Consider the following 13,529-nt stretch of genomic DNA (forward strand, 5'->3'; position numbering starts at 1 on the left):
CAATTAAATGCTTATTAAGTCTTTAAAAGTAAGTACTAAAGTATTTTTAGGTACCTGAGTAATTTTTTTTAAAGCCACAGTTGATTAGCTTTAGAAGCAAACGGCCGCTGACTGCGAGGGTGCTGCATAGATTTGTGTGCATGGTATTTCAGGAAAGTGGTTTTCCATTCTCACATTCTGGTTTTGATTTGATTGAAAGGTGGCATTTTTTTTCCCTCTTTGCAATCAGACATGCTAATCTATGTCAGCTTTCTCCTTTATGGGAATGGCGTCTACTGAAAAAAAAAGAAAAAAAAAATAAGTTTTTTTCATAACACCAGGATTCTGTTCTTTAAGAATATTTCAGCACCGTTAATTAGAAAGAAGGTTTTATTAACCATAAGGCTCGCACTAACAGCCCACAGAGCTGTTTTTTAAAGTACTGTATGCCATAGCTGCCCTGCTTTTTTTCTCTGTCTAAAACTTCATTTTGTTATACTCTCATCAATCACGTAAGTCATTACCGTAAATCCTACTGTTGTTAATTTTACTAGTATCACCCTAATGAGACATTCCTGCTATAATTAAAAATGAATTCTAACTTTAAGGCATTCTAAATTTTTTTTTAATGAATTTAGAATGATCTTGCCATATGACCATAAATACCACTGATATACATAGACTACTCATCAAGTCCCTAAGAAAAGTAGTATTGTAATATGTCCAGGTGTGAATTATTTACTGATTGCCCCTGCGCACTTGTCTTATGCATATGTATATTTTGGTGTACATATTTAGGAATTATGTTCTTTTTATCCTAAAGCCTAACGTGTTTTTGTGAAGAGCCTGATAAATCCTTATTCTTTGTCTTGCCAAAATAAGGCGGATGTAACACAAACAGTAATACTTTCTGTAAGTATGTGTCCTAGAGCACCATCTGCTGGATGCATTCGGGGACTTAATGTTGGTAAATCTGAAAATCAGTACTTGATAAGACAGGTGTACTTTGTTTTTAATTGCCTGTGATGTATTATTTACAGGTCACAAATGTCAAGATATGTACATTTGAGTTGAACCATAAGAGTTTGTAAAAAAACATAACACACACTTTCTTCCTTCCTTTGCCCCATACTAGCCTGGATTTGGAACGTTATAGTAAATATTTAAGGAAAAAATAAGCAAAATATATGTCTAATGACAAAAGGATCACAGTCTGTTATGAGATAAATTCTTCCCTTATTGATCGCAGGTCTTCAGCAAGCTCCAGCTGGAGAAAATTGTTTGGATGATATGTTAACTTTAGGTTCCTTGTGTTCCCTGGATTCTGAATATGAAACCAATGCTTTCCACAAGTAGCCTGTTTATACCTGGGGTATGACTCGATCTGATTCTTTATCAAGAACATGAGTTCTTGTATGTATCTCAAGAGCTTTCCCTGTGGCCCTATTTTTGGTGTGTACTGCTGTACTAACACTAAGACTGCCCTGTATTTTTTTTCTTCTTGAAGAATTCATCAACTAGGGTTTGAAACAATATGTTGGCAGTGTTCGAGTTCAGGTGACATTAAAACTACATCTATGAAATTCTCCAGAAGGTCCAGGATGTTTAGTGCTCCATGATGTAATGCAGGCCCTCAGGTTCCAGCAAAACAACTCTGTATTTACTGCTTGTAACTAATAGTCGATGTGGTAAAAGGAATTATATTCATATGGCAAATGAATACAACCTTAATGCGCACCATATGCAGAGTGGTGGGGTGATGTGCCAATATATCACATTTATTTACCTTGTTTAGTTGCAGAGAAAAATGACTATACCATTCAGCCCGTAGGCTATGGCCATATAAATATGAGAACAGAACTGATGATTTATGCCCTCAAACTGAAACTGAGCGTCTTCATATGTAGACTTTCATAGAACCACACCAAAGAAAGTTGTTTCTTTAGTACTTTATGCTCAGATAGGAAATTTAATTTCAGACAAGTGCTGGAATTAATCTAAGAAGGTACAACAGATTCCCTTTAGTCAACTAGGTATCGTTGTATAGGCTCTCAAAGAAAATTTTGAATGTCTTCTTTCAATAAATTGAGACTCAATGTACTCAGATATACTCAAATTGTAAGCTACTCCCTCCCCCCTTTTTTAAGCCTAAAAGCAGGATTTTTCTGCTTTTAGAATATTGCATAAGAGTGTGTGTGTGTGACATTATTGTACAGCTATTAAGGATACATTTAATTAAGACCTCCAGGGAAAACATATTGGACTGACTTTACCACCTTCCAAAAAGTTAGTTTTGTTAGAGAAGTTCTATGACAGCTTTATGCATCTGTACCTGATATTGTACTTTAGGTATTTCTTAGAATTTATGAAAAGAGAGCCATTTTTATGTGAAATTAATTATTTAAGTGCTTCTATTGATTTCTTTTACAAAGCAAGAATTGCCCTATCTTTTAAAGTATTTTTTTAACATTCAAATAGGTTCAGTCAGACTTTTGGATTTTGAAGAGTTTTTATATCAGATAAAAACCCTTAGAATTCTCACTGCCTCTCATGGCTTACGGCTTCATGACTGTTGAGCTTTTTTAGCTTTTATTCTTATTGTTTGTATCTTTCTACAACTGAGAGATTGCTTTGTTTCCTTGGGGTGAGTGGGGTCAGGATATTTTCTTTTTTTTTTTTTTAAATTGAGAACGTATAACTTTGCATTAGTTTCAGTAGTGCAACATAATGATCTGATACATGTATATATTCCAAAATGACCACCATAATAATATATCTAGTTGACATCCATATATCTAGCCAACAACACATAGTTACAAACTTTTTCTTATCATGAGAACTTTTAAGATCTACTCTCTTAGGAACTTTCAGCTATATCAACTATAGTCACCATGCTGTACATTACATCCCCAGGACTTGTTTTATAAGCAGAAATTTGTATCTTTTGACCACTTTCACCTGTTTCCCCGACACCTGCCTTTAGCAACCTCCAATAAGTGTGATCATACAGTATTTGTCTTTGTCTGACTGATCTCACTTAACATAATGCCCTCATGGTCCATTCACGTTGTCTCAAATGGCAGATTTCCTTTTTTTTTTTTTTTAAATGGCTGGACAATATTCCATTGTATGTTATACACCACATTTTCTTTATCCATTCAGCCATCAATGGAGACTTAGGTTGTTTCCATGTCTTGGCTATTGTACCTAATTCTGCATCGAACATGGGGGTGCAGATATCTTTTCAAATAGTCTTTGTTTCCTTTGGATAAATACCCAGAGGTGGAATTGCTGGATCATACGGTAGTTCTATTTTTAATTTTTTGAGGAACCTCTGTCCTCTTTTCCACAGTGGCTGAACCAGTTTGCATTCCCACCAACAGTCCACAAGAGTTCTCTTTCCTCCACATCCTTGCAGCTACTTATCTCGTTTTTCTGATAATAGCCATTCTTACAAGTGTGAGGTAACATCTCATTGTGGTTTTGATTTGTGTTTCCCTGATGATTAAACACTTTTTCATGTACCTCTTGGCCATCTATATATCTTCTTTGGGAAAATGTCTATTCAGATCCTCTGCTCATTTTTTAATCAGACGATGATGATGATGATGATGATGATGATGATGGTGATTTGCTATTGAGTTGTATCAGTTCTTTATCTATTATGGATACTAACCCCTTATCAAATATATATGATCTGCAAATATTGTCTCCCATTCCGTAGGTTACTTATTTATTTCGTTGATGGTTTCCTTTGCTGTGTAGGAGCTTTTCTGTTCGATTTAGCCCCACTTGTTTATTTGTTGTTTTTCTTGCCTATGCTTTTGGTGTCAAATTCAGGATATTTCTAATAACTAAAGATGTGAAAACCCTTTATAGTTTTCACTAGTGCCTTACTTATGTATTTTTACAAAGGAACCTTAAAAATGTTAAAGAGGACATACTGATAATTTTATGTGACTTAAGTATTTAGGATAGATAAGATTCGTTTTTACTGTTCATAAAAATAATCTTACTGTTGCACATAAACAAATATGAATATGATTTCATTTCAGTAATGTCCTATCTGCATTTTTTATTGGAGGCAGAATTTTATAATCTTTATGTTACTGGACACCCATATGCAGCTGGAGGATCTATCAACGAATTAGGGCCAAAGACAAGTCCCTATAGGGGGAATTGAAAATGAAGTCTCAAGAAAGTAGGAAGAAAGAAGTACATTAGTTAAGTATGATAGGTCCACATCACGAAATACTGTACAGCCATCACCGTATTTAGATTTGTGATATTGACATTGAAGGATATGCTCTCTGTATTGTTAAACATAAAGATGAGCAAACTACATATCTATGTCTGTATGTATATACCTTGTATTCTAGATATATTTATGTCTGGAATGATAGCCAGAAAAATGTTAGCAATAGTTATTTATAGATAGTGGAATTTGGAGGCAGTTTTTCATTTTATTTATAAATTATCTTAATATGTTATAATAAACATGTATTACTTGGATAATCAAAGAAATAAAAATATTTTATTTGAGGGGAAAATGCCTAATTATCATAACGTATCTGTACTTCACTTCCTGCTCCAGGCTTCTAGATATTAGTAGTTGTATTAGAATTTATGTGAATCGTTAGGAAAGTCTAAGACAAGGAAGAAAGGGAGAAATCAAAGTATAATTTCTAGATATTAAGATATGTTTTCTTTTTGACAAGAAATAATAATCTCTAGAGGATCATCTCTAATTGGCATTTATGCAGCATGTAATCAGATATACTTTTGCTGAAAGGAGTATCTACAACAGAGAGTGAAAATATTCATCATTCTACTCCTCCTCCTCCTCCTACTACTACTACAACAGCAACAACAGCAGCGGCGGCAGCAGCAGCAGCACGATGCTTGCTGAGTGCTCACTACATGCTGGGGACCAGTCTCAGCACTTTGCACAGTAGCTCATTAATCCGCAGAGTAGTCCCGTATGGTAATTACTATTATCTTTGTTTTTTAGCTGAGGCACGGAGAGATGATAAATAAGCCTTTACTTTCTACCTTGGACCTTGAAGATTCTAGATCTTACTAGAACTATGAGAACTTGCCCAAGGGAAGTCACATAGCTAGCAATGCTGGAGCCTGGATTCGGACTCAGGCACTCTAGACCAGAGGCCACATTCCTCACCAGACTGCTCTGCATTGTCGGTTTGATTTCATTGGACTATCAGCTGTAGAGAATTTGATGCATCCATGCCACTAGAACTCTTAGTATTTGCAAAGAACATTGTAGAGATAATTTTGTTATACTGAGTTCTTATGAAAGTATATATCATGATAGGATTTTTTATTTTTAAAATATTACCCATCGTAGGGTTACATTTTAAGTATATAATTATAGGTACATATACACAAACCCATTTTTTAGTGTAGCTTTAGGGGATGATTCCATTGTCATAAACTATATATCATATATAATAGGTGTAAATCATAGAGGAGGAGAAAGAATATAAACCAAGAACTTAAAATTGATTTTTTATGTCAACATTATCTTGTCTTGCATTAATAATTCTAATATTATTTACAAGAGAAAGCTACCAAAATTTACTATATAATGATTACCACGCCCTGACTGTAGTTGGCTTGTTTTCTGTAGTCTATATGTTTAACCAAATTAACATGTTTTTCACCAAAGAGACAATGATGAATGGAGTGGCAGGGAAGGGTTGGTGGACATAGAATGAATAAAACAAATTTCAAATAGTTTCTCCTTGCACAGTTAAACCATAGTGTTGTAATTCCCACTGACAAATGAGGGAGTTAATGGGACAGGTTTGGGAAACATTTAGCAGCTAACCTTATTTTTGCATCAGAAAAGTCCTTTCTTGATTTACCATTATGGTGAGCCAGAAGAGAAAGCTTAGTAATCAATTTTTGCATGAATTTTTTCTCTCAGTGAATGTTTTGTAGCAATCAAAATGTAATTAAAATGGAACAAAAGGCATGTGCAAAATAGAAGTATCCATCTTTAAGAAATGACTGGCATATAATGCATAATACTTAGATTTTTTTTAAAAATCTATACTTAGTAACTTAATTATGTATTTAGGTTCTTAAATTTATATTTTCTTCAAAATGAGTATTCTTTTATAATTATTTTTTTTAACAAAGCCAGGTTTCATATTTTGTTTTACCTAACAGGTCAGATGGTATTATATTTTACTACTGTGAAAAATTATATGTTGTTTTTATCTGAGGACTTTATTTGATGTTACATATTCATTTTGCATAAAAATTCAGTCGTAATAAGTAGTTTGGATTTCTGTAATAAATAGCACAGCTTCTTTAACCTTTCCAGTTATATTTATAATTTGCAGGTTCATAGGAAGGTCAACAAAACCTGATCCAATGACCATTTAAAATCAAGTCATTTGTAAATACAGGCCATATTTAATTCTTCTCCTTGTTTCCACAGTGCATGGTACATAATATATACCCAATAAATGTGCAGTGAATGAACAAGTGAATGAACAAGTGAAGGAATGAATGAGTAAACAAATGGAAAATGTTAGCTTCTAGCCCGGGAGTCTTCTAAACTAAGTATTAACTGGAAGAATTTTATTGCTACAAAACTAAGTATAAGGAAATGTTGAACCACACTTTATTTCATAGTAGATGGTACGAAAAAAAATGGTGAATGAATGAAGGGGATTCTCTCTCTGCTAATAACATTTTAAGCTGCTGAAACTTCGCAGTGCATTTTAAGGTAATTTAGTTTTAATAAGACTGAGGAGATGCCAAAAATACCAAGAACTTTATTTTTTAAAATGTAACTCAAAGTTTGCCAGAAATATGTGTCAGGTCTATTTTTACCTGGATTATTAATCCCCTTTGCCTTAACGGAGAGAAAGGTCTTTTGAAGTATTTTTCTCATTGGATATTTATGAGCAGGGTACTAGAAAAATTATTGTTTCCTCATCTCTTTTTTTCAGGAATAACTTTTAAGTATTTCAGAGTCCATTTCATGGAGAAATACACTTAGTGTTTTGAGGGCACCAAAGAAACACATTTAATAAAAACATTTGTTATTCTGACTAATGGTGTAAAACATTTTACCTAATATTTTAAAAGGTCTAATATGAATACTAAATGGTATTGCAAAGATCTTGTGCTGCTTAAATGCAGGTTGGGTTGTTATAATAGTGTCTGTAAGTTAGTACTGATATTCATTCATTATTACGTATTGAGAAAAGCAAAACTGGTGTGTCCTGGTATTTGTGGTGGGATTTGGACTGTCTTTAATCTCCTTTGACTTGTTCATCTTTCTTTAAGGCCATCCATAAAGATGCACTGGGTATCCTTTTCAGCCTTCAGTGAGGATTTGCATCAGTAGTCATAAACCTGTTCTCCACACAAAGACACCCTTTCCTTTGAAGTAATTGCTCAAGCTTTTCAAAGCAGTCCAAGAGTCTATCCTCTTTCTCTTTTTATTTCGCTTTAAGATGGGTTTGAAGTGTAGCCCCTTAAACTAGCAGCAAGATAAATTTTTCTCTCAGTTTTATTGAAAACCATGACAATTTCTCAAGCACTAAGACTTTAAAAGGTTCTTAAGGGAATCTGTTCTGCTTTATGATCTAGCTTTTGGTAGATCCTACTGTCTCAGAAAGCAAAAGTAAAGACTTTTTGTATCCATTACCTACTGCAAATTTTTATCAAAGAATTAACCTGATATTTTTCAGAGGACTTTTTTTCCCTGCTCTTTATTTGGTTTAGAGACTTTAGCGAGAGCTGATGATAGCTGTGGGGTCTTTGAAAAAGTAGTACATGGCCAGTATTGTCTTCTTTGAGCTGATCCCCCGCTCCATAGGTATTAACTTCGTGGGCTGACAAGTTGTTGGGAAGGGCAGTGAGAATGAGCTGTATGGGTCCTAGATTTTGTTTCTAGGCTTTCCAAACAGAAGTATACACAGATATATAGGGGTTTTGCCTTTCCTTTCTGTGGGGGTTACTGCTTGGGCTCTATGATTCGGGATGATGTGTAATAATAGCGCTACAGAGAAATAGATGCTATGAACTGCATGACAGTCTGTGCTTTGCCTCCGATTATGCCCTCCACGTTTAGCAATTTCTTTCTAAGTGGTTCCCCAAATATCTGTAGAACTTACAGTTTGGACCTGTTGGGTTTGAATCTCATATAATTCTGTTCGCTATAGTGAAATATTAATATTTGAAACGGTTTGTGTTTATAAAAATTTAGCAAGTATTCTGAACAGATTTTTTGATGAGAAAATAAAAGGAATGCTCAATTTACACAGCAGATAATAAAGGAATACAGAGATCAGTGTTTAAACAAGACTGGAAACAGCTTTTCTAGAGGAAAGGCGATCTTATGCTATTGTACGTGGATTTTTAAAGGCCATTAATGTTTTTCCTAAAGGGGAGGGGAGTTCAGCAGCACAACCTTCTTACTAGAAATCCAATGAGTGTTTGAAACCAGTTACCTGAAGAGCCCAGTGATCACAAATCATGCTTTAAATTTGTTCCTTTTTTCCTTTTTCTCCATTCCTCTCATCCCCCACTCGCCCCCCCTCAGTATTTCCTGAAGTGTCTAACCTGCTTCCTGGGTTAGAGAACATTGTGCCAAACTTTGAAGCCAAAGTCCTAGCATTAAACAGTTCTTTATTTAGAGAGCAAGCCCGAGGAAAAGAAGAAATCTTTTTTCACTTTTGAAATTACAGTCTACGTACGTGTATGTCTCTTCCTGACTTGTGGAGGGAAAAATGAGTGGTGTAATGTGGATTATTGGAAACTAGTATTTTGCAAGTAAAGCATATTTATAAAACTTTTAACTGAGTTTACAGAAACAATGCTTATATGTTAACCTTCTTTATGGGATTAAAGTGAGGCTTACTAAACTCTAACTTTATAGTCACAGAAAATTCTCAGTATTTCAGTTCTTTTATATTAAAGAAATACAGTTGATAGCAATATTATCACTTCCTCCCCATGTTCCTGAGAAAATTTTCTTAGATCTAGAAAACAAAAAGTTAGTACTGACATGCTTAAGTGACAATGTCCTCTGGGTCTGCCATTATCCATCTGTCCTGTGTTTTCTTTGGCTTACACTTAAGATTTTTAGTTGCCATCAGTTTTCCTTCAAACCTTCATTTTCCACTGAGGAATTCCAAGACAATTCAAGTTAAAACACAAATCTCACTCTCCCATAAAATGGTAACTTAACTAAAACAGAAAAGGAAAAAATCACTGAAAATGTATGCCTTAGATCTTAATGATTTTAATTCACGATTTTAAAAAAAGTTGCCAATAGATATAGACATCATTTCAAAAATAACATGGTAGTTATTTTTGTGGAACATAGAGCATCTTGGGAAAGGGTGAAACCATGAATGAGGGTAAAGTATTGGTAACTTTCAAGAAAATATAACATCTATTTCTAATTTTTGTGGCAAGGCTTATCTCTAACAGAAAATTAAGTAGTTCAGATTGGCTTAAACTATGTGTTTCTTTTCTTAAAAATTTCCCCAAATTTGTATATTTTTTAAGGAAAAAAAATGCTCTTATGACAAATTCTTTCTTGTTTGGCAAATATCAAGTAAACTTTGTAATTAAGGTAGGTTTCTCTCCCCAAAGAAGTTTTTAAACGGAATCAAATGAAACCACGACCCCCTTGTTCCCCTTATCCCTTTGTGTTTTCGTAGGTCTTTTGAGGTCTCCCCTTGTCACCAAGCAGGTAGGCCCCTTTCCAGAGTCAGGCAGCGTGGAGCATCACCAACGTGATGCATAGTTTGCTCTGATGCCACTCGACTTCAATTTCACTCACCAAAAGCCATGAAGGACACTGCGGAAACACAGCTGTGCGGCATGTACTCCAGTAACACATTGCCATAATTACATGTAATGGCCAGGCATGAAGTAACTGCAGGCTCCAGGTGGAGTGGATCTGGAGGCACAGAAACTAGGCCCCTCTCTTCATAGTTGAGGCTCCTCACCTGTTTTTGGTCGTGGATCTCTGTGCATTCAGAAAATCTATTTTACTTCATCTCCTCTCCAGCTCCCCACCCCCGCCCCAGCAAAACATAGGCATGTACATATATTTTGCATGAAATTTCAGAGAACCCATTGACCCGTCGTAAAAACCACTGAAGTTAATTTTTTTTGGCTTTTCCAAGGACAGTGGGTTTCCGTTGGATTTCCTCCGACCTATCAGATCTCCCTCCGCAGAGTGTGTGACTTGTTCCAAGGATAGCCAAGTGTCTGGGGTTAGGATGACAAGTTATTCTTTTCCTCAGAGTTCCACAGCTGGTGGTAGTGACCTACTTTCCAGGCAAATTTCCCCCTTTTGGATTACACAGTGTCATTTATCAATAATACTATAAAACCAATCCAAATCAAGGAAATCAGAATGCTAACAGAATCTTGCTCTCCAGTCTCATTTATGAAAAGGCTTTTTGTGTCTTTGTCCTTAGTGACTATAAAAGTAGAGGACTAATTTAGTCTTAAAATAGTAACCTTCACGCTAAATATGGAATTCAGTTTATCCTTGTGGCTCAGCAGAAATCAAGCCGATTATCGTTTCACTTGTAATTACTGGGCCCGTTCATGGTTTGGGTTCCTTTTTGGCCAGTTTTCTCTCTAGTTTGAAACAAGATACAGGATGACTTCTTCTACCTGTGAAAGTGCTCTGAAACAGCTCCCATTGTTCAGGTATTTCTCCTCTGTCCTCCCTCGAGCCCCTCCCCTAATTTTCAAGCAGTACTAGTAGAACTACATGTAAGAATCATTTTTTTTCCTCTTTTGTCTTTGAGTGAATCATAGAGAAATATACTAAGATTTGTGTATCAGGAAAATATATGAGCTTAGTAAAGATAATGGATATGTAAGAGAGGGGGCTACTTTGAGATATCGTGAATCCTACTTCAGACTCTTAATTATGACAAGGGGTCTCAGTGGCCCACGGAGGAGGTGTGGGGGAGGCAGGAGAGAAGGCAGCTGCCTTTCTATGAAATGTGAATCAAGCCTAAGTCCCTACTTTTATGTTCACCCATCCATTAATCATCTAATCAAGGGGCTTATATTTTTATTTGGAAGGTGCCTGAGACATTTTCAAATCTAGATTTCTGACTTATTTTACTGAGGTTCAACCATTGCTGCTTGATAATCACATAAGGATTAGAAGTTTAATAACATGTGATCCTCCAACTATAGCATATAGTTTGGATCTAGTCCCAAGATAGGATTTTTGGACACATTCCCAAGCCGTAAATAAGAGATGTAGGCATTATGGGAATTTAAGAACAAGTTGTTGATTATTTAATCTGAGTAGAGGGAGGTAACCCCTACATGGCCTTGAAATAATTTGTTTTTTTAATCTGTTTTTTCCCCAAAGGTGGGACCACCACTCCTCGGGCCATTTTGACAGGCCATGATGATGAGATCACTTGTGCCGCAGTCTGCGCTGAGTTGGGCCTGGTGTTAAGTGGTTCTAAAGGTAAGTCTGGCACTTTTATACAATGTATATACTGTTGGGTGCCTTCTAGTAACAGATTACCAAAGATGAATTTGGAACCTTTTTCTCAAAAGCTGTGCTATTTGTTTTGGTAGCCATTAGCCACATAAGGCTGTTTAACTTATGAAATAAAATTAAAAATTCAGTTCCATGGTGGCACTAGGCGCATTTCAGGTGCTCGGTATTCACATGTGACTGGTGGCTACCATGGTAGACAGCACAGATACGAACATTTCCATCACTGCAGAAGCATCTTTTTCACAGCATTGCTCTAAAGAGAGCGGCAGGAACAAGGGATATCTTTGTACATTTGTTCATTGTTCTGGACTTTGGCAACACTGGCTTCCATCTCATACCTGAGTGGACACTCCTGACCCAGTCTGTTTTAACTTCCAAATCTCAGGACTAAGCAGGAGCCAGAACAGCACCGAGAATGGAGTGGAAAGATACGTAAGCTGGTCTTGCCTGGAGCTTTGTCCTCGTAGCATCATCGTATATTTAGGTCAAAGATACTAAGCGAGCTTTCCAAGAACACACGCAGCAAATCAGGATCTGACCAGGAACAGGGCCGTTTCCATTCCATTGCTTATTCCATCATAAGTCTATCCATCTCTCTGTCCCTGTGCCCTAAGCTAGGGTCTGAACACAGTGATCTCATGTGTTTTAGGCTTATCTGGTGGGGAAGCCTAGAGTATTTGAGTAACTTTATCTGTGTCTTAAACTATATAATATTTAGTCTAGCTAACAAGATTTATTAAATATTCAAAAGATTGTGTTTAAAATTTCAGTTGGTCAAAACAATGAAATAGTAATACCTATAGCAAAAATTCTATACCAGCTGGAATTTTTGCCTTGTTAGAGCCAATAATTGCATCTATCCTGAGCTAACCTGAGTTCTTAGATTATAATACATGTGATCCAAATTAGGTATGTAAAATGAACCTACCATATTACAGGCTGTCTTAGCTTTCCATGGTGGTGTGGGACCAAAAAATGACCATGCAAGCTGAAACCATGCAAAATGATTTTAATAATCAATGGAAAATTTTGATTGGTCCATGGACTTTAAAAATTCTTTACATACACACATATATATATATGGACACGAAAAAATAGTAAAACTCATTTACTTAGTACACTGTAATTTAAAACATTAGAAGCATTGGGAATTAAATTATTTTATTTCTTTGTGAGGACCTTATCAAGAGCACTTCGAACAGTGCTTGCTGCCTTCTCTTTGTGTAACTTAAGTTTTCCACACCTTGACTAGTTGTCATACTCCTTTGAATCAGCTTCCACATTTTATCTTCTGTGCTTTATCCCCGAGGGTTCCTTTAATGTGAACGTTTTGCCTGCATCACTTTTTCTGGGACATCACCATTTTTGTTATGACCACTTTCCTAATTTATGTCAGTAAGTTCACCTTGACTGGTGTCCGCTGGCCGCAGACCGACACTGTCTGAGCAGTGTCGGCGTTCCCACAGTCCGCTCCTTCTCCTCGCTTGCAGTTTGATCACTTCATTTCCTCACCGCAGTTTCATCTCTGTTGGCCAGTACCCTCTGTGTCCATTCTTGCGTAATGTCACATAGGTGTGTCACTGGAGACAAGGAGGCAGCACAACTTCTTAGTTTGCTGTCTGTACATGAACTGAGTAACAGACACACAGTGGCCACTCACTGACCAACTTTGAAAGCAGCGATGTGGTTGGTCACCAATCACGGTGCACATCTGTTGTTTACATAGTTGTGTACTGAAGAGCTAGCCACGAAGTGTGTACTTTGCGCAGTTACTCTGATAACTGAAATTGACGCATACTGGAACTGTGCAAAGCAAAGACTGCCTGGATGTATTTGAGAACGATAAAAATGTAAATTTACTGAGTGGTCAAGAAACAGCTGAGAGCCTCATTTTTAAAGGGCATGCTTTTAGGAGTCCTGTGGACAACAGGTAACGATTCCATGCAGCCCCAGGTGATTTAGCCTGGAGAGCAGTAAGGCATATGTACTCCCTTTACTCCTTTTGTCAGACTCA

The 13,529-nt window shown here is 36.3% G+C and overlaps 1 protein-coding gene across 6 annotated transcripts in view; it reads left to right on the forward strand.

Annotated features, from left to right (window-relative positions):
- Window positions 1-13,529, forward strand: part of LRBA (LPS responsive beige-like anchor protein) — a 573,246-nt gene that overhangs the window by 548,479 nt on the left and 11,238 nt on the right. For all 6 annotated transcript variants that reach the window (XM_023530214.1, XM_023530213.1, XM_023530212.1 and 3 more), the window contains one exon: window positions 11,378-11,479. In XM_023530214.1, coding sequence (XP_023385982.1) covers window positions 11,378-11,479 — 102 coding nt within the window. The remainder of the gene's footprint in view (window positions 1-11,377; window positions 11,480-13,529) is intronic.

The sequence above is a fragment of the Pteropus vampyrus genome, unplaced genomic scaffold (genome assembly GCF_000151845.1).
Source record: "Pteropus vampyrus isolate Shadow unplaced genomic scaffold, Pvam_2.0 Scaffold47, whole genome shotgun sequence".
NCBI lineage: Eukaryota > Metazoa > Chordata > Mammalia > Chiroptera > Pteropodidae > Pteropus > Pteropus vampyrus.